The 20561-nt window shown below is 42.4% G+C and overlaps 2 protein-coding genes across 2 annotated transcripts in view; both read left to right on the top strand.

The window, feature by feature from the left end:
• The window catches only part of LOC109867210 (5'-nucleotidase domain-containing protein 3-like), a 40577-nt gene extending 37256 nt beyond the window's left edge, over positions 1–3321 (top strand). The window contains exon 13 of the mRNA XM_031801828.1: positions 2190–3321. Coding sequence (XP_031657688.1) covers positions 2190–2448 — 259 coding nt within the window. The 3' untranslated portion in view covers positions 2449–3321. The remainder of the gene's footprint in view (positions 1–2189) is intronic.
• Positions 3322–4681: 1360 nt separating this feature from the next.
• On the top strand, positions 4682–9061 carry parietopsin. Its single transcript, XM_020455963.2, has 5 exons — positions 4682–6857; positions 7217–7436; positions 7864–7972; positions 8200–8445; positions 8839–9061. Exons 1-5 carry the CDS (start codon positions 6458–6460, stop codon positions 8992–8994), a joined length of 1131 nt encoding a protein of 376 aa, XP_020311552.2. The 5' UTR covers positions 4682–6457; the 3' UTR covers positions 8995–9061.
• Positions 9062–20561: the final 11500 nt, after the last annotated feature.

The following is a 20561-nucleotide window of genomic DNA, read 5'->3' as shown; positions in this document are numbered from 1 at the left end:
TTGTTAGCTATATGCTATATTGTTATTGTTAGTTACAGTGCCTTGCGAAAGTATTCGGCCCCCTTGAACTTTGCAACCTTTTGCCACATTTCAGGCTTCAAACATAAAGATATAAAACTGTATTTTTTTGTGAAGAATCAACAACAAGTGGGACACAATTATGAAGTGGAACGACATTTATTGGATATTTCAAACTTTTTTAACAAATCAAAAACTGAAAAATTGGGCGTGCAAAATTATTCAGCCCCTTTACTTTCAGTGCAGCAAACTCTCTCCAGAAGTTCAGTGAGGATCTCTGAATGATCCAATGTTGACCTAAATGACTAATGATGATAAATACAATCCACCTGTGTGTAATCAAGTCTCCGTATAAATGCACCTGCACTGTGATAGTCTCAGAGGTCCGTTAAAAGCGCAGAGAGCATCATGAAGAACAAGGAACACACCAGGCAGGTCCGAGATACTGTTGTGAAGAAGTTTAAAGCCGGATTTGGATACAAAAAGATTTCCCAAGCTTTAAACATCCCAAGGAGCACTGTGCAAGCGATAATATTGAAATGGAAGGAGTATCAGACCACTGCAAATCTACCAAGACCTGGCCGTCCCTCTAAACTTTCAGCTCATACAAGGAGAAGACTGATCAGAGATGCAGCCAAGAGGCCCATGATCACTCTGGATGAACTGCAGAGATCTACAGCTGAGGTGGGAGACTATGTCGATAGGACAACAATCAGTTGTATATTGCACAAATCTGGCCTTTATGGAAGAGTGGCAAGAAGAAAGCCATTTCTTAAAGATATCCATAAAAAGTGTCGTTTAAAGTTTGCCACAAGCCACCTGGGAGACACACCAAACATGTGGAAGAAGGTGCTCTGGTCAGATGAAACCAAAATTGAACTTTTTGGCAACAATGCAAAGTGTTATGTTTGGCGTAAAAGCAACACAGCGCATCACCCTGAACACACCATCCCCACTGGCAAACATGGTGGTGGCAGCATCATGGTTTGGGCCTGCTTTTCTTCAGCAGGGACAGGGAAGATGGTTAAAATTGATGGGAAGATGGATGGAGCCAAATACAGGACCATTCTGGAAGAAAACCTGATGGAGTCTGCAAAAGACCTGAGACTAGGACGGAGATTTGTCTTCAACAAGACAATGATCCAAAACATAAAGCAAAATCTACAATGGAATGGTTCAAAAATAAACATATCCAGGTGTTAGAATGGCCAAGTCAAAGTCCAGACCTGAATCCAATCGAGAATCTGTGGAAAGAACTGAAAACTGCTGTTCACAAATGCTCTCCATCCAACCTCACTGAGCTCGAGCTGTTTTGCAAAGAGGAATGGGAAAACATTTCAGTCTCTCGATGTGCAAAACTGATAGAGACATACCCCAAGCGACTTACAGCTGTAATCGCAGCAAAAGGTGGCGCTACAAAGTATTAACTTAAGGGGGCTGAATAATTTTGCACGCCCAACTTTTCATTTTTTGATTTGTTAAAAAAGTTTGAAATATCCAATGAATGTCGTTCCACTTAATGATTGTGTCCCACTTGTTGTTGATTCTTCACAAAAAAATACAGTTTTATATCCTTATGTTTGAAGCCTGAAATGTGGCAAAAGGTGGCAAGGTTCAAGGGGGCCGAATACTTTCGCAAGGCACTGTATATGCTATATTGTTAGCTATATGCTATATTGTTAGCTATATGCTATATTGTTATTGTTAGTTATATGCTATATTGTTAGTTATATGCTATATTGTTAGTTATATGCTATATTGTTAGTTATATGCTATATTGTTAGTTATATGCTATATTGTTAGCTATATGCTATATTGTTAGCTATATGCTATATTGTTAGCTATATGCTATATTGTTATTGTTAGTTATATGCTATATTGTTAGCTATATGCTATATTGTTAGCTATATGCTATATTGTTAGCTATATGCTATATTGTTATTGTTAGTTATATGCTATATTGTTAGTTATATGCTATATTGTTAGCTCCTTTTATGTAGCTTCCCTTCAAATAAAGTCTTGCCCATAGTTCCCTATAGGTGGCTGTACCCACTAAATGTTTGAGAGGATAATTCGTGTTTTTAACTTACTTTCTCTCTTTTTTTACAGATATTTTTCTTAACATGCAAAACAAGCACTAACAATATTGTACATCTTTCGTCAAACAACAGATCGCAGACAAAGGACATCTTCAATGGCCAGTTTGGGAGTCTCTTCCGGACCTACCACAACCCCACCTACTTCTCCCGCCGCCTGTCTCGTTTCGCTGACATCTACATGGCGTCCCTCAGCTGTCTGCTCAACTATGACTTCCATCACACCTTCTTCCCCCGTCGTACGCCCCTGCAACACGAGTCACCCTTCTGGCCCGAGCAGACCAGCGCCGGGGCCCTGAAGATGCCCTTCATACCCCCACAGAACCACAACTGAAGAGTAGAACAGGGAATGGGGGGGGGGTTCAGTGTGACACCCCGTCCGGGCTTGACTCAGACTAGAGAGGCTAGGGTGACAGGTTTCACTGCGACACTCCGTCCAAGACCTGATCTAAGTAGAGAGGGGAGGGGGAAGGGGTTCATTGTGACACTCTGTCTTGACCTAATCTGAATAGAGAGGGGAAGGTTTTCACTGCGAAACTTCGTCCAAGACCTAATCTGAATAGAAAGGGGAAGGGTTTCACTGTGACACTCCGTCCAAGACCTGATCTAAGTAGAGAGGGGAGGGGGAAGGGGTTCATTGTGACACTCTGTCTTGACCTAATCTGAATAGAGAGGGGAAGGGTTTCACTGCGACACTCCGTCCAAGACCTGATCTGAGTAGAGAGGGGAGGGGGTTCATTGTGACACTCTGTCTTGACCTGCTCTGGACACAGAGCTCTCAAATACCTGTTTCACTCTATCATGCTGACCTGAAACATACTGAAACATATGTAGACATGCCAGCTGAGTAGGGTGAAAAGGGTAGAAGATGGCGTACGGGACCCTGCTGACTCGGACTTACTGTCTCTATTTTCTACTGATGTCATCTCATGTTGACCTTACTCTATTTTCTACTGATGTCATCTCCTGTTGACCTACGGTTAGCTTAGGTTAGCTTAGTACGCTATACCAAAACACGACACAATACGTTTGCTTGAATGTTCTTGACACACATACAGAATGGAAACAAATAACAATTTACTCAGATCTGCAAACTTGCATCCAAACAATATACAGTTGAAGTCGGAAGTTTACATACACCTTAGCCAAATACATTTAAACTCAACATTTAATCCTAGTAACAATGCCCTGTCTTAGGTCAGTTAGGATCACCACTTTATTTTAAGAATGTGAAATGTCAGAATAATAGTAGAGAATGATTTCTTTCAGCTTTTATTTCTTTCATCACATTCCCTGTGGGTAAGAAGTTTACATATACTCAATTAGTATTTGGTAGCATTGCCTTTAAATTGTTTAACTTGGGTGAAACATTTCGGGTAGCCTTCCACAAGCTTTCCACAATCAGTTGGGTGAATTGTGGCCCATTCCTCCTGACAGAGCTGGTGTAACTGAGTCAGGCTTGTAGGCCTCCTTGCTCGCACACAATGTTTTCAGTTCAGCCAACAGATTTTCTATAGGATTGAGGTCAGGGTTTTAAGATGGCCACTCCAATACCTTGACTTTGTTGTCCTTAAGCCATTTTGCCACAAAGTATGGAAGTATGCTTGGGGTCATTGTCCATTTGGAAGACCCATTTGCGACCAAGCTTTAACTTCCTGACTGATGTCTTGAGATGTTGCTTCAATATATCCACATAATTTTCCTACCTCATGATGCCATCTATTTGGTGAAGTACACCAGTCCCTCCTGCAGCAAAGCACCCCCACAACATGATGCTGCCACCCTCTTGCTTCACGGTTGGGATGGTGTTCTTCAGCTTGCAAGCCTCCCCCTTTTTCCTCCCAACATAACGATGGTCATTATGGCCAAACAGTTATATTATTGTTTCATCAGACCAGAGGACTTTTCTCCAAAAAGTACGATCCCCCATGTGCAGTTGCAAACCGTAGTCTGGCTTTTTTTATGGTGGTTTTGGAACAGTGGCTTCTTCCTTGCTGAGTGGCCTTTCAGGTTATGTCCATATAGGACTTGTTTAAATGTGGATATAGATACTTTTCTACCTGTTTCCTCCAGCATCTTCACAAGGTCCTTTGCTGTTGTTCTGGGATTGATTTGCACTTTCCGCACCAAAGTACGCTCATCTCTAGGACAGAACGCGTCTCCTTCCTGAGCGGTATGACGGCCGTGTGGTCCCATGGTGTTTATACTTGCGTACTATTGTTTGTACAGATGAATGTGGTACCTTCAGGCGTTTGGAAATTGCTCCTAAGGATGAACCAGACTTGTGGAGGTCTACAATTTTTTTTCTGAGGTCTTGGCTGATTTATTTTGATTTTCCCATGATGTCAAGCAAAGAGGCACTGAGTTTGAAGGTAGGCCTTCAAATACATCCACAGGTACACCTCCAATTGACTCAAATGATGTCAATTAATCTATCAGAAGCTTCTAAAGCCATGCCATCCTTTTCTGGACTTTTCCAAGCTGTTTAAAGGCAGTCAACTTAGTGTATGTAAACTTCTGACCCACTGGAATTGTCATACAGTGAATTATAAGTTAAATAATCTGTCTGCAAACAATTGTTGGGAAAATTACTTGTGTCATGCACAAAGTAGATTTCCTAACCTACTTGCCAAATATATAGTTTGTTAACAAGAAATTTGTGGAGTGGTTGAAACACTTAGGTTGGAGTCATTAAAACTAATTTATGTAAACTTCCGACTTCAACTGTACATGACCCTAAGCATGATGGGACGTTAATTGCTTAATTAACTCAGGAACCACACCGGTGTGGTAGCAGCACCTGCTTTCAATATACTTTATATCCCTCCATTTCCTCCCGTGTTTCCATGGTTTCGGAAGTTACCTGTTTGTGTAAACAAAGGAACAGTAGGTTATAAGGGACTTTTAACCAATGGTGGCCTTTGAACCAATAAGAACAGAGAAAGACGAGATACAAACTAATGAGTTGAATATCTTGACAATTTGACATGTTCAAGACACACTCTGAAATGCCTTAAGCTTTTGCACACTATAACTGCCCTGTCGATCTCTCTGTCTTTAGAACAGGCTCTATTTACCCTAGTAATAAAGGAGATACCCTAAAATCATACTTTCCACAAAGGCTTAATCATTATTAATAGTCCTAGTTAAGGTGTCTATCAATGTGGTTAGTACAACTGATAGAACAGTCAGCTTACAACAGAATGTTCTTATTTTTATTTTATAGAAAAGAGGACATATGCTGTATTTCATGGACAAATCTATTTATCATTGTGTCCAGTCATTTCTATGCTGTATTTGAGTTGCTTGGCTATATTTTTGTTTGTTTGTTTGTTTTCATAAACATTCTGCTTTAAAAAACAACAACCTTGCTTTCAATCTATACCTAGATATAAAATTGTGTTTAAATCATTGACTTTGCACTGAAATGTTCAGAAATTAGTTGTATTCGTTTTGTGGGGGAAACTAACAAGAAAATAACTTCCGTTTCTTGTCATGATACGGTCAGAATGTTTGAGAAATCTATTCTATTCTCTGTATATTCTAAATCTATTCTATTCTCTGTATATTCTAAATCTATTCTATTCTCTGTATATTCTAAATCTATTCTATTCTCTGTATATTCTAAATATATTATCTCTTCTTTGAGAGAGATTGTTCATGGTTGAAAAGGTGGAAAAAAAAGTGGTCTTGTTGGAAAAACTCACATTGAGAGAACTCTCCAAAGCCTGTATAGTTTACATAAATGTCCATCTTGTAATTTGTATTTGTTTTCTTTGGGAGTGTGTTTTTGATTTGATTATGAATTAAAGATGGCAACAACCTAATCTTGTTCCTGTTTTAGGCCTACTTCTGTGTATGCCATATAGGGCTAGATTTCAGTTATCCACCCTTTCCTTACCTCAGAGAAAAGTCAGGAAAGCAAATATCTTTTATCTAACCTCTTGTCTCTCAATGTAAATGTTTATTGAATTGACCCAGTTGGCTAAAAATAATTTAGAAAATGCACTTTTGACACAGGCAGGGTATATCCTAGGCCCAGGGCTGTCTCTGGGCCTACACTTTGCACCTTTTTAAATACGGAACTCTCAATAAATCCTGATCAGATTAATCAATATAATCGTACAAATCATGTTAGGGAGCAATTTCCCAAATGGGTTTTTAAGTTGGTGTTGAGCAGCATGTTCTCAATGACAGATAATCCAAAATGTGATCAGACATCCTGAATACAGAAGCTATTTAACTAGGATCAGACATAATAAGATCAAGCTATGACGTTTGGGCTTTGATTGAGATGGGATACAGATAGCAAAGGACCTTTTTTTCTGTAGTTTCTTGGTCATATGGTGGAGAGAGTGCGTTTTAAATTCAGCACCATGGACAGCACCACTGCCGTCGGCACACCTTGGCGCTTCGGCCCGACTTTGAACTCTACTTCTCCGGGATTCAAATCTAGTACTGTGGCGCCAACGATTTTTCCACGGGCAGGCTACAGCATCCTCTCCTATCTTATGTTCATCAATGCAATTTTCTCTGTTTTTAACAATACTCTGGTAATAACGGTGTTGGTGAAGAATCGTACTCTCCTCAACCCAATGAATGTGATCATCCTCAGTTTAGCTGTGTCCGATTTGATGATAGCCTTGTGCGGTTCGTCGATCGTCACCATTACCAACTATCATGGTTCATTCTTTCTTGGCGACGAGTTCTGCATCTTTCAAGGATTTGCTGTCAACTATTTCGGTAAAGTAATTTATGTATTTATATAGGATGTCTTTGAATCATGTGAACTGAACTCAAACTTTTAATTTAAAAAACGATGTTTTGTTGTTGTAGCCTGTAAGTGTTGAAAATGCAAGTCTAATTTGATCAAGTTAACTCAATGTGTTGAATTGGGTTCCTGGGGGGGGGGGGGGGGGGGTATTCAGATCTGTAGTCTTCTGGTTGTGAAGCCAGGGTTCATATCCTGATGATCTAAGATCAGTTTTACCTTTTAGATCACAATGGACAGCATTACATGGACAGGATCAGAATCGGGTCCTAGATCAGCACTCATACTCTCAGACACTTTATGAACCCCCCCCCGGTCTCCTCTCCCTCAGGTCTGGTGTCTATGTGCACGTTAACACTGCTGGCGTACGAGCGCTACATCGTGGTGTGTAAGCCCATGGCAGGCTTCAAGATGAACGTACGTCGGAGCTTTCAGGGGCTCCTGGGGGTCTGGCTGTTCTGTTTGTTCTGGGCCGTGCCCCCACTGCTGGGTTGGAGCTCCTATGGACCCGAGGGCGTCCAGACCTCCTGCTCTCTGGGCTGGGAGGAGAGGCCAGTATAATGTGTTATAACTTGTAATAGGCATGTATGAGCCTTTATAATGTCCTGTAACATGGTTTATAGTGTGTTATAACTTGTTTATAATGTTCTGTAACACGGTTTATAGTGTGTTATAACTTGTTTATAATATTCTGTAACATGGTTTATAGTGTTATAACTTGTTTATAATGTTCTGTAACATGGTTTATAGTGTGTTATAACTTGTTTATAATGTCCTGTAACATGGTTTATGTGTTATGACTTATTTATAATGTCCTGTAACATGGTTTATAATTTGTTATAACTTGTTTATAATGTCCTATAAAATAGTTTATGTGTTAAGACATGGTTTATATTGTCCTATAACATGGTTTATAATGTGTTATAACTTGTTTATAATGTCCTATAAAATAGTTTATAATGTGTTATGTCTCTCTAGGTCCTGGAGTAACTATAGTTACCTGATCCTGTACACGCTGTTCTGCTTCCTCCTGCCTGTCGCAATCATCATCTACTGTTACGCCAATGTCCTCACCTCCATGAGACAGGTACATATAGAGACCTTTTTAAGTCCATTTCTGTCCATATACCAAGTGTACAAAAGCCTCTTCCAGTTGGAATAGAGGGACTGTAACAGGGACTGTTCCTATAACTGGAGACTTTCAGAGGGGTTTAGACGCTGAGTACTGTGTCTGCAAGCTTAAACAGATCCTGTCGGTCGTGGGTTATCATCTTCTTCTTCTTCCTCCTCTCCCCCCTCTTCCTCCTCCTCCAGCTTAACCGTAGTACGGAGTTGCAGGGCGGTCGTCCCTGTCTGCAGGACAACGAGCGGGCGGTAAGGATAGTGCTGGCCATGATCGGGGCCTTCTTTGTCTGCTGGCTGCCCTACACAGCCCTGTCCGTGGTGGTTGTGGTGGACCCAGAGCTCCACATCCCTCCGCTGGTGGCTACCATGCCTATGTACTTCGCCAAGACCAGTCCTGTCTACAACCCCATCATCTACTTCCTAAGCAACAGGCAGGTGTGTGTACTGGAGGAGAGGCAGAGAGCAAAGCCAGAGTGAGAACACATCAGTTAAATCTGTAGATTATCGAAGGGGACTGCAACAGGTTGGTTCCCTGTGGTTTTAATTCAATTAGAATACACACTTTGCCTTTTGGTTATTTAGGCCTAGATTTGATCCATATCGGCAATTTTTCAGGTGTTCGCGAAGACGCCGTTCACGGTTACCGCTGCATGTGTCTGTGTCAATCCGAAATTACATCTAGCCCTTATTAGTTGACACTCATCCATAGAGACTTGCAATCGGTGGCGTCTTGTGGATTGCCTTGTGTATTGAAGATTGTACAAATCGATTAATAATTCTTTACCACGCATTCTGTGTTGCTAACACTTGTATTCGTACTCCCTGTAGTTCCGTGATGCCACTCTGGAAGTCCTCTCCTGTGGGCGCTACATTTCCCACGACCCGGCCACCGACACCGTCCCCATGCGCTCCATGACCCTGAGGACCACGGTGGGCAGAAGACAACAAGGGATCAGTGCACACAGCAGGGTGCTTCCTCTGTGACTCCTCTCTCCTCCATCTCCTAAATCTTCATCTCCTCTCTCCTCCATCTCCTAAATCTTCATCTCCTCTCTCCTCCATCTCCTAAATTTTCATCTCCTCTCTCCTCCATCTCCTAAATCTTCATCTCCTCTCTCCTCCATCTCCTAAATCTTCATCTCCTCTCTCCTCCATCTCCTAAATCTCCATCTCCTCTCTCCTCCATCTCCTAAATCTCCATCTCCTCTCTCCTCCATCTCCTAAATCTTCATCTCCTCTCTCCTCCATCTCCTAAATCTTCATCTCCTCTCTCCTCCATCTCCTAAATCTCCATCTCCATCTCCTCTCTCCTCCATCTCCTAAATCTCCATCTCCTCCATCTCTCTCCTCCATCTCCTAAATCTCCATCTCCTCCATCTCTCTCCTCCATCTCCTAAATCTCCATCGCCTCTCTCCTCCATCTCCATCTCTCTCTCCCATCTCCTCCTCTCCTCCATCTCTTCTCCATCTCCTCCTCCATCTCCTCTCTCCTCCATCTACTCCTCTCCTCATCCCCTCCTCTCATCCATCTCCTCCATATCCTCTCTCCTCCATTTCCTCCTCTCCTCCATCTCCTCCATATCCTCTCTCCTCCATATCCCCTCTCCTCCATATCCTCCTTTCTCCTCCATATCCTCCTCTCTCCTCCATATCCTCCTCTCTCCTAAATATCTTCCTCTCCATCTCCTCTATCTCCTCTCTCCTCAATCTCCTCCATCTCTCCTCCAACTCCTCCATCTTCTCATCTCCTCTCTCCTCCATCTCCTCTTCAATCTCCTCCATCTTTTCCATCTCCTCCTCTCTCCTCCATCTCCTCCTCTCTCCTCCATCTCCTCTTCAATCTCCTCCATCTTTTCCATCTCCTCCATCTCCTCTTCAATCTCCTCCATCTTTTCCATCTCCTCCTCTCTCCTCCATCTACTCCTCTCCTCCATCCCCTCCTCTCATCCATCTCCTCCATATCCTCTCTCCTCCATATCCTCTCTCCTCCATCTCCTCCTTTCTCCTCCATATCCTCCTCTCTCCTCCATATCCTCCTCTCTCCTCCATATCCGCCTCTCTCCTAAATATCTTCCTCTCCATCTCCTCTATCTCCTCTCTCCTCAATCTCCTCCATTTCTCATCCATCTCTCCTCCAACTCCTCCATCTTCTCATCTCCCCTCTCTTCCATGTCCTCTTTCCCCATCTCCTCTCTCCTCCATCTCCTCTTCAATCTCCTCCATCTTTTCCATCTCCTCTCCTCCATCTCCTCTCTCCTCCATCTCCTCTTCAATCTCCTCCATCTTTTCCATCTCCTCCTCTCTCCTCCATCTCCTCTTCAATCTCCTCCATCTTTTCCATCTCCTCCTCTCTCCTCCATCCCCTCTTCAATCTCCTCCATCTTTTCCATCTCCTCCTCTCTCCTCCATCTCCTCCTCTCTCCTCCATCTCCTCTTCAATCTCCTCCATCTTTTCCATCTCCTCCTCTCTCCTCCATCTCCTCTCTCCTCCATCTCCTCTTCAATCTCCTCCATCTTTTCCATCTCCTCCTCTCTCCTCCATCTCCTCTTCAATCTCCTCCATCTTTTCCATCTCCTCCTCTCTCCTCCATCTCCTCTTCAATCTCCTCCATCTTTTCCATCTCCTCCTCTCTCCTCCATCCCCTCTTCAATCTCCTCCATCTTTTCCATCTCCTCTCTCCTCCATCTCCTCCTCTCTCCTCCATCTTCTCTCTCCTCCATCTCCTCTTCAATCTCCTCCATCTTTTGCTCTCTCCTCTCTCCTCCATCTCCTCCTCTCTCCTCCATCCCCTCTTCAATCTCCTCCATCTTTTCCATCTCCTCATCTCTCCTCCATCTCCTCTCTCCTCCATCTTCTCTCTCCTCCATCTCCTCTTCAATCTCCTCCATCTTTTCCATCTCCTCTCTCCTCCATCTCCTCCTCTCTCCTCCATCTTCTCTCTCCTCCATCTCCTCTTCAATCTCCTCCATCTTTTGCTCTCTCCTCTCTCCTCCATCTCCTCCTCTCTCCTCGATCTCTTCCTCTCTCCTCCATCTCCTCTTCAATCTCCTCCATCTTTTCCATCTCCTCCATCTCCTCCTCTCTCCTCCATCTCCTCCTCTCTCCTCCATCTCCTCCACTGAAAACAGAAACAGGAGCCTAGAAGTATCACAGTGGTCTGGGTCCATTCGAGCCCCATCACAGCTCATCACTCAGTGAAACCTAACTTCCACTTCGGTGGACTATTCACCCAGAATTTGACTTAAGTGGAAGTTAGGGTTTGCAGAGATACAGAGAGAAGCTGCAGCCTCATCCTAAATAAAGTCCAGTCCATGTCAATCAATTAATCAGTCAGCAAGCAAGTCCTTGTCTGCACTACATTCAAAAAACTGAAATGGTGCAAGGATTCTAAAGTATAACAAAGATTGCAAGGATTCTAAAGTATAACAAAGATTGCAAGGATTCTAAAGTATAACAAAGATTGCAAGGATTCTAAAGTATAACAAAGATTGCAAGGATTCTAAAGTATAACAAAGATTGCAAGGATTCTAAAGTATAACAAAGATTGTTTTTTAAAGAATTACAGAAAACGGGGGGGGGGGGTGCAAATTTGTCTTTGAAAATGATTTATTGAGATCCATTTTAGAGTAATGCAAAGCGGATTCTGTCTTCGTAGTGTTTGTGTCTGTGTGAGTGTGTGTGTGTGATTGCGTATGTGCGTGCATGCATGCGTGCGTGTGAGTATTTTCAATTTCTGTTTTCTTACTGTGTATTTATTACAGTAAACCAACCAAGAGCAGGCATGCTACTTTCTTTTTTTGTGCTCTGTTTTGCAGTGGTGTGAAGTACTTGGGTAAAGTACTTTAAAGTACTACATAAGTCGTTTTTTGTTGGGTATCTGTACTTTACTTTACTATTTATATTTTTTACAACTTTTACTTTTACTTCACTACATTCCTAAATCAAATATTGTACTTTTTACTCCATACATTTTCCCTGACAACTAAAAAGTACTCGTTACATTTTGAATGCTTAGCAGGACAGGAAAATGGTGAAATTCACACACTTATCAAGAGAACATGTGGTCATCCCTACTGCCTCTGGCCTGGCGGACTCACTATACACAAATGCATATTTTTTAAATAATGTCTGAGTTTTGGGGTGTGCCCCTTGGCTATCCATACATTTTAAAAACAAGAAAATGATGCCGTCTGCTTTGCTTAAGATAAGGAATTTCAAATGATTAATACTTTTACTTCTACTTTTGATACTTAAGTATATTTAAAACCAAATACTTTTCGATTTTTACTGGGTGACTTTCACTTTTACTTTAGTCATTTTCTATTAAGGTTTCTTTACTTTAACTCAAGTATGAGAATTGGATACTTTTTCCACAACTGCTGTTTTGTCATGTAAGTGTGTGTGTGTGTGTGTGTGTGTGTGTGTGTGTGTGTGTGTGTGTGTGTGTGTGTGGTGTGTGTGGTGTGTGTGTGTGTGTGTGTGGTAGACACACAGTTTCTTAATTTTGTTCAGAATGTATTTTTAATGTTATGCAAGTGATCTCAATTATTAAATAAAACGAATCTACCAAATATTGATTGTTCTTGTACATTTCTTTGGCAAGACAAACTTCTTCTGGAAAGGTTTTCAGTCGTGGGTGATATGGTAAGTGAAGGGTTTTTGTTCACACTGATCAACTCAGTTCGAAAGACGCAACCCATTGGCATAAACAGGATAGACAAACAAAGTGAGTCTCCAGGTCATTGTTCTGAGAGCAGCTTTTCTCAATCCTGGTCCGGGCGATCCAGTTGCACGTTTTTATTTTTTACCCTAGACATTACGCAGCTTTGATCATTTGAATCAGATGTGTCGGGCCAAGGCAGAAACAAAAAAAAATGTGCACCTCTTCGGATCACCAGGACCAGGTTTGAGAAACTGTAGGAAAAGAATGAATGGACCATTGTTACTCCAAAAACTTCAATTGTCACTAAGTCAGTTTTGATCAAAGAACAGAGAGGATAATACACTGGTTTGATCTAATCCCAGATTTAGATATGACATGGCCTGTATGAGCTGGAAAATGTTTTAATCAAAGAGTATTTCACACTTAATCCTGTTCTACAAATAGGATTATACATTGTCACGTAGTAATCAAATAACACGCTCAGCTTTCATTAATTTCTTTGGATGGTTCAGGTATACTATCTGTCAGGCACCTTGGCCGTCTTCCATAATACAGGCAGGTAACTATATGTCAAATCAAATGTATTTATAAAGCCCTTCGTACATCAGCTGATATCTCAAAGTGCTGTACAGAAACCCAGCCTAAAACCCCAAACAGCAAGCAATGCAGGTGTAGAAGCACGGTGGCTAGGAAAAACTCCCTAGAAAGGCCAAAACCTAGGAAGAAACCTAGAGAGGAACCAGGCTATGTGGAGTGGCCAGTCCTCTTCTGGCTGTGCTGGGTAGAGAGGAACCTGGCTATGTGGGGTGGCCAGTCCTCTTCTGGCTGTGCCGGGAAGAGAGGAACCAGGCTCTGAGGGGTGGCCAGTCCTCTTCTGGCTGTGCCGGGTAGAGAGGAACCAGGCTCTGAGGGGTGGCCAGTCCTCTTCCACATATGTCAATTCTTTAGTAGAAACACGAAAGGATTATACATTATCACTGTTTATCACTGTTTATTATCTATGCATAGTCACTTCATTCCTACCTACGTGTACAAATTACCTCAACTAACCACTAACCCCACACACTGACTCAGTACCGGTACCCCCTGTATATAGCCTCCACATTGACTCTGTACCGGTACCCCCTGTATATAGCCTCCACACTGACTGGGTACCGGTACCCCCTGTATATAGCCTCCACATTGACTCGGTACCGGTACCCCCTGTATATAGCCTCCACACTGACTCGGTACCGGTACCTCCTGTATATAGCCTCCACACTGACTCGGTACCGGTACCTCTGGTATATAGCCTCCACCCTGACTCGGTACCGGTACCTCCTGTATATAGCCTCCACATTGACTCGGTACCGGTACCCCCTGTATATAGCCTCCACACTGACTAGGTACCGGTACCTCCTGTATATAGCCTCCACACTGACTCGGTACCGGTACCTCCTGTATATAGCCTCCACACTGACTCTGTACCAGTACCTCCTGTATATAGCCTCCACACTGACTCTGTACCAGTACCCCCTGTATATAGCCTCCACATTGACTCTGTACCGGTACCCCCTGTATATAGCCTCCACACTGACTCTGTACCAGTACCCCCTGTATATAGCCTCCACATTGACTCTGTACCGGTACCCCCTGTGTATAGCCTCCACATTGACTCGGTACCGGTACCCCCTGTATATAGCCTCCACACTGACTAGGTACCGGTACCTCCTGTATATAGCCTCCACACTGACTCGGTACCGGTACCTCCTGTATATAGCCTCCACACTGACTCTGTACCAGTACCTCCTGTATATAGCCTCCACACTGACTCTGTACCAGTACCCCCTGTATATAGCCTCCACATTGACTCTGTACCGGTACCCCCTGTATATAGCCTCCACACTGACTCTGTACCAGTACCCCCTGTATATAGCCTCCACATTGACTCTGTACCGGTACGTCCTGTATATAGCCTCCACACTGACTCTGTACCAGTACCCCCTGTATATAGCCTCCACATTGACTCTGTACCGGTACGTCCTGTATATAGCCTCCACACTGACTCTGTACCAGTACCCCCTGTATATAGCCTCCACATTGACTCTGTACCGGTACGTCCTGTATATAGCCTCCACACTGACTCTGTACCAGTACCCCCTGTATATAGCCTCCACATTGACTCTGTACCGGTACGTCCTGTATATAGCCTCCACACTGACTCTGTACCAGTACCCCCTGTATATAGTCTCGTTATCGTTATTCTTATTGTGTTACTTTTTAGTATTATTTTGTACTTTAGTCTGCTTGTTAAATATTTTCTTAACTCTTCTAGAACTGCACTGTTGGTTAAGGGCTTGTAAGGTAAGCATTTCACGCTAAAGTCGGAGCATGTGACAAAGTTTGATTTGATTTGAAAATGAAGATGGATGTAAAAAAAAAAAAAGACCGTATCCCCATAGAGTAAGTGTAGAACACTGATGATAGTAGGGTGCAGTCTTCAATCTAAAAGTCTAGTACAATAGATAGATGGTACCTGTTGCTCATACTTCCTGTCTAACAGCCAACTTCCTCTATCTAACAGGCTTCTATCATAAAACATGTATTTCACACATGTCAATTAGAGTATTTTCACGATAAAAGGGTCAGGTTTACATTTCTATAACTGTTTAGATTGGTCTAAAAACATATAGATGACACCTCTTGCTCAGCCTGCATTGTGTCTCTGCTATACACAGTAGTGAGCCATTGCCAGGTTTTTGTGTACGAACTCTCAATTGGTCAGGAGTGCCATTTGTAATAAGCATGTCTTCAATACAGCCTGTCGCTCTCAAACACTTCATAGAGACACATCCAATTAAACCCACCACCCTCACTATAATCCCCACTGAGGATACAACACAGCCAAGTGCAAATAGATGTGACTCACAGCGGGGATTCCCAGGAGACCAGAGAGCCATGCAGGGTGTCGATGAACACAAGTGGACAAAGCGGGGCGTCACCTAGGTCATATTCAACAGGCACTAAAAATAAGAAAACATATTGAAACAGCGAGGGACTACCTGAACTTGTCCAATAAGAACCCTCATTTTCGTTTTCCGTTGCACAATGTTTTGCAAAATGTTGTTATGGCATGCCCTAATGAATACAACCCCGTCATAATGACAGTGACTAAGGGCGTGGTATGAAGGTTGTGCTTCATTGTGCTTTGGGTATGGAGTAGATGTTGTTGCAGATACCAGTAATAAGCTTTTAGGTTCATAAATTATTCTGAAAAGGGTGGAGAGATGGAACTGTTTTTCTAAAATGGATCTCAAACCTTTTTAAGATGGAACTATATCCAAGAACTCTGCCTATTTCATGGGGATATGGGAACGACACAGTTTGGGAGGAGTACATTGACATCTCATTTACCGTTGCAAACTGTGCAGTATTATTCTCGACCTCATTTGTCGGCATTGCAGCGAATGTGTTTGTCACATGGGCAGTGTACCGTCAAAAGTCTCTTAGAACGTGGAACAACGCGCTCCTGGTCAACCTCGCCGTTATCGACATCCTCCGTTGTTGTATTGACTGTCCCATTCTTCTCACCATCGTTCTGAAGGGACCCATAGGAGGAGGTCTGGAGGAACTGCTCTGTGACACCCAGGTCGCCTCCTTCTCCTTCAGCTGCTGTATTCAGTTGCTCACCTTGGCCTGCATCAGCATGGAAAGACATCAAGCGATCACCCACCCTTTCAAAATCACCCAACGCCGAAGACGGATTCTGGTGTGGATCCCCTTGACCTGGATGGTGGGTGTTATCGTTGCGGCCTTTTGTTTGACGTTTGTCAAGGACTCACCTGTGTATGTTAGGTGCAGGGGATGGGAGGTAAACGTGCAACTATCCTATGACACCTTTGGACTCTATATATTACTTCCGCTATGGTCAACCTGCTTCACTGTCATTATTGGATTCTATGCTCGTATATTTATCATAGTGAGAGCACACAGTCGAAAAATATTTGATAAAGGATCTTTTCCAGCACCCAAACAGGACATCATGAAAGAAGCAACAAATACAGTTCAGGAAGAGGATGATAAAAACAAAAAAACAAAACACGAGGAATCTGAGAAAACTGAAATAGAGGAGAAAAGGGAAATGGACCGAAAAGAGAATAAGCAAGGGGAAACTGTTCAGCAAGAACATGCACTACCTGTTGAAAAACAGTTATCCAGAAAAGACCCTGAAATTGAATTTACGAACACGACAACAAAGAACCCTCAAGGAGCCATGAAAGGCTCTTCGGACAACATGACAGAAACCAAGACTCTGTGTAGCAAATCTAAGCTACTCGCCACTAAGGTAAAACTACCATGCGTTTCATTCATGCCACAGGTGGATAACCCCAGTTCCAAGGTGCTCAAGTTGGTAGACTTGGAACAAGACAAGGATGTCCGTTCACTCCATCCCAATTCTAATAGTGATCAAGATGTCAAAGCAGATGATATTTATCCATTACCTACCAAGGTTGAGGAGACTGTAGTAGCAATCCCCGTTCCAGAAACTCCAGCTGCGGAGCAATGCTTAGAGGTTGAAGGTGGCGTCTGTATGATGCCGTCGTTCGCTAACAAAGAGCATGCCAAAAAAAAGAAGGAGAGTAAACTGGCGAAGCGTTCTGGTTACATCATTCTCACCTTTCTGATATTCTGGATGCCAATGATAGTGATGATGGTGGCCAACGTATTCTGCAACAGAAACAGGAATTTCAGGGTAAGAGGTTTTCTTATGTTTCTGATGGTCAATGTCAGTGAACTGTTCATCAGATGCTGCTTTTTAAATATATATTTTATATCAAAGATATAATCAATTGCATAATGCAAATTTCATAATATCAAATGGAGGAACATTTTATTTTACTTTACATTATTTTGGATTTGTGTTCCCATGACAACAGTTTTCACGGCGAAACATCATAATATGTTCCATAGCCATGGCTATACTTACAGCGCCTTTCCCGAGATATCCCAAGATCCATGCTTCCTACAGGGTTTAAGTTCACTGTTCTGAATATATTGTTAAATGCTTAATAATGACAAATAACACAGTCATAAATGTAATTAATGTAAGGAAAGAATGGCATTGGAGGGTAAACGCAAGTGAAAGCAGTTTACTCATCTTTAAAAAAAAATGCGGTTACGTCACTGGTTATTGGTAGACATCTTTGAAGTTCAATGTTAATACACATCTTGTAAAATTCTGTTTTTCCTGGCACAGTTTCCGACTAATTTAATGTCAGCAAGAGGCATCAATTAATGTAGGCCTAATCAACCGCAATCGAAAAATGTCGTTAGGAACACTCTTTGTGTGTTTTGGAACAGTTGTCTATTTCCATTCATCAAAATAGCAGAATTGCGCATGCAGTGCACTGTTTGGATGCTGGCATTATTTTGCAGTGAACGAAAGCACAGGTAGCATACTCTTTTCCCCCACAGTGATTTATATGACAATCAGATAATCAAAGGTAATTCTTTTTTGTTTTACCGTTAAATGACATTATACTGTAACGACCCTAGATTTATAACCGCGGTATATCGACTCTGCCGCACGAGCATGCTTTTGGGGCACAGTCGATAGCGCGCTGGACTTCGCGCTAGAAGGTTGAGGGTTCGAGACTCGCTCCCGGCCTGTTTCATTACGACACTATTAGGCCCATAAAGAAATACGTGCACGCCTGCACCCAATAAATGCCACGGTGTAATTCAACCTCTGCTTATTACGCAATACATTTGAAAGCTTTTGGGATTCTAAAATCCCCTTTTGATCTATCTATTTATGAGTGTTCAATTATTCAATGCATCTTTGTACTATTCTGAACAGAGATTACTATAGGAGGTTATACAATTCGAATACAGCATAGACATTGTTCTACATGTTTCTGCCTTTCAGATGGCGACTGCTCAGAATCTGGAGATCCTGTTTGTATCAGTGGCCTGCATGACCTCTGCCAGTAACCCCATAACCTACGCTGTGGTCAACCCTCAGTTCAGGACAGAGTTCTACTATCTTAGGAGGAAATGTCAATGGTTATGGACAAGAGCTTAGACATACTACATATAACTCTCTGATCTTTATTATGGCATGTGCTTGGGATATGATAGTCACTTTTAAATGGTAGTAAGCATTGTAATTTATAATGATCCTAACACATCAAAAAGTCTTCATCTCTTGCCAGAAATGGGGGTCAGTCTCAGATGGGGGTGTCTCATGTGTGATGTAATGCATCTCCTTGTTTGGTCCCAGGCTGGTTCTCAGGTAGGTCAACAACATCACTCATCCTCAGTAGTTAGGGCCCGATTTAGACTGAGGAAATTATGCCTTTCTTATGCATGACTTTCCTACAGACTTCTCAGTAGTTGGTATTCAGACTTACCTTTACAGATGTGGTTCCCTTGTGCGGCTGACTAAATGTAATTCGACTGCTTAAAACCCCTCCCACTTGCTGGCCAACAGATTTTCTCGTGGAGTTTTCAATCAATAGGGTTTTCATTCCATTTATCTTAGGCGATCCCTTTAAATACACTATACCTTGTAGTTATACTTTTGTCCATAGACTCAATAAAATATATGGAGAGAACGTGTTCAGAAAGAAAGCCATCTAAATATATGCAATTTTCGTCTCCGTTTCAGCACCAATTGGTAGATTTATATATTCTGTGATTTTGTAGATTATTCAGGTTCAGGATAGTATTTAAGAATCATTAAGAAAAAACTAGTTTAGAGAGCCTTTAAGCACGAAAGAAAGAAAACCGTGGTTTGAACCTATTGCCACATTCATTTCTTCAGCTCATGGTAAATGTTGGAAGATTAGTGTACATAGAATTATAATAGAGAGATTGGTGTACAATGGTTGGCTATAGCCTGTTCTAGTGCCTGCACTAACCACAGAACTGTACTAATACAAGGCCAACTATTATTCATATTGTACATAGAATTATAATAGAAAGATTAGTGTACATAGAATTATAATAGAGAGATTGGTGTACAATGGTTGGCTATAGCCTGTTCTAGTGCCTGCACTAACCACAGAACTGTACTAATACAAGGCCAACTATTATTCATATTGTACATAGAATTATAATAGAGAGATTAGTGTACAATGGTTGGCTATAGCCTGTTCTGGTGCCTGCACTAACCACAGAACTGTACTAATACAAGGCCAACTATTATTCATATTGTACATAGAATTATAATAGAGAGATTAGTGTACAATGGTTGGCTATAGCCTGTTCTAGTGCCTGCACTAACCACAGAACTGTACTAATACAAGGCCAAGTATTACGCCATGTGTCGGTTCAAACCGTTACGGCTTGGTGTGCTCTCCATAAACGATTTAATTCGCCTCGGGTCAGAATCGTGCCCTTAATGAACACTGAGGTGTTGCCCTGCTGTGCTGTGAGACCCAGACCAAATGTGGACCAAAATAAACAGGCTCTGTTGTCTAGTACTATACATCTCCATGGTTCACTAGCTCTACAGGCAGGACATAAGAGCCTTCCTTCACCCCATTTATGTGTGTGTCTGTGTGTGTGTGTGTGTGTGTGTGTCTGTGTGTGTGTGTGTGTGTGTGTGTGTGTCTGTTTGTGTGTGTGTGTGTGTGTGTGCGAGCATGCGTATGTGTGTCTGTGTGTGTGTGTGTATGTGTGTGTGTGTGAGCATGCGTATGTGTGTCTGTGTGTATGTGTGTATGCGCGTGTGTGTGTGCGAGCATGTGTATGTGCATACAAGTGTGTCTGTGTGTGTATAATCAGAGTTAGGCCTGTCTCTGTAGGTTCTCCACCCTGGACCAACCACTGAGTCTGTCAGGCCCTCACACGCCCTCCAGCCCCCCTGGAGAGACAGGCTAGGAGACCTCATTATTACCCTGT

This window comes from Oncorhynchus kisutch, linkage group LG22 (genome assembly GCF_002021735.2).
Source record: "Oncorhynchus kisutch isolate 150728-3 linkage group LG22, Okis_V2, whole genome shotgun sequence".
Classification (NCBI taxonomy): domain Eukaryota; kingdom Metazoa; phylum Chordata; class Actinopteri; order Salmoniformes; family Salmonidae; genus Oncorhynchus; species Oncorhynchus kisutch.
The sequence above is the reverse complement of the archived record's forward strand: the minus strand, read 5'-3'. Positions and strand labels throughout refer to the sequence as shown.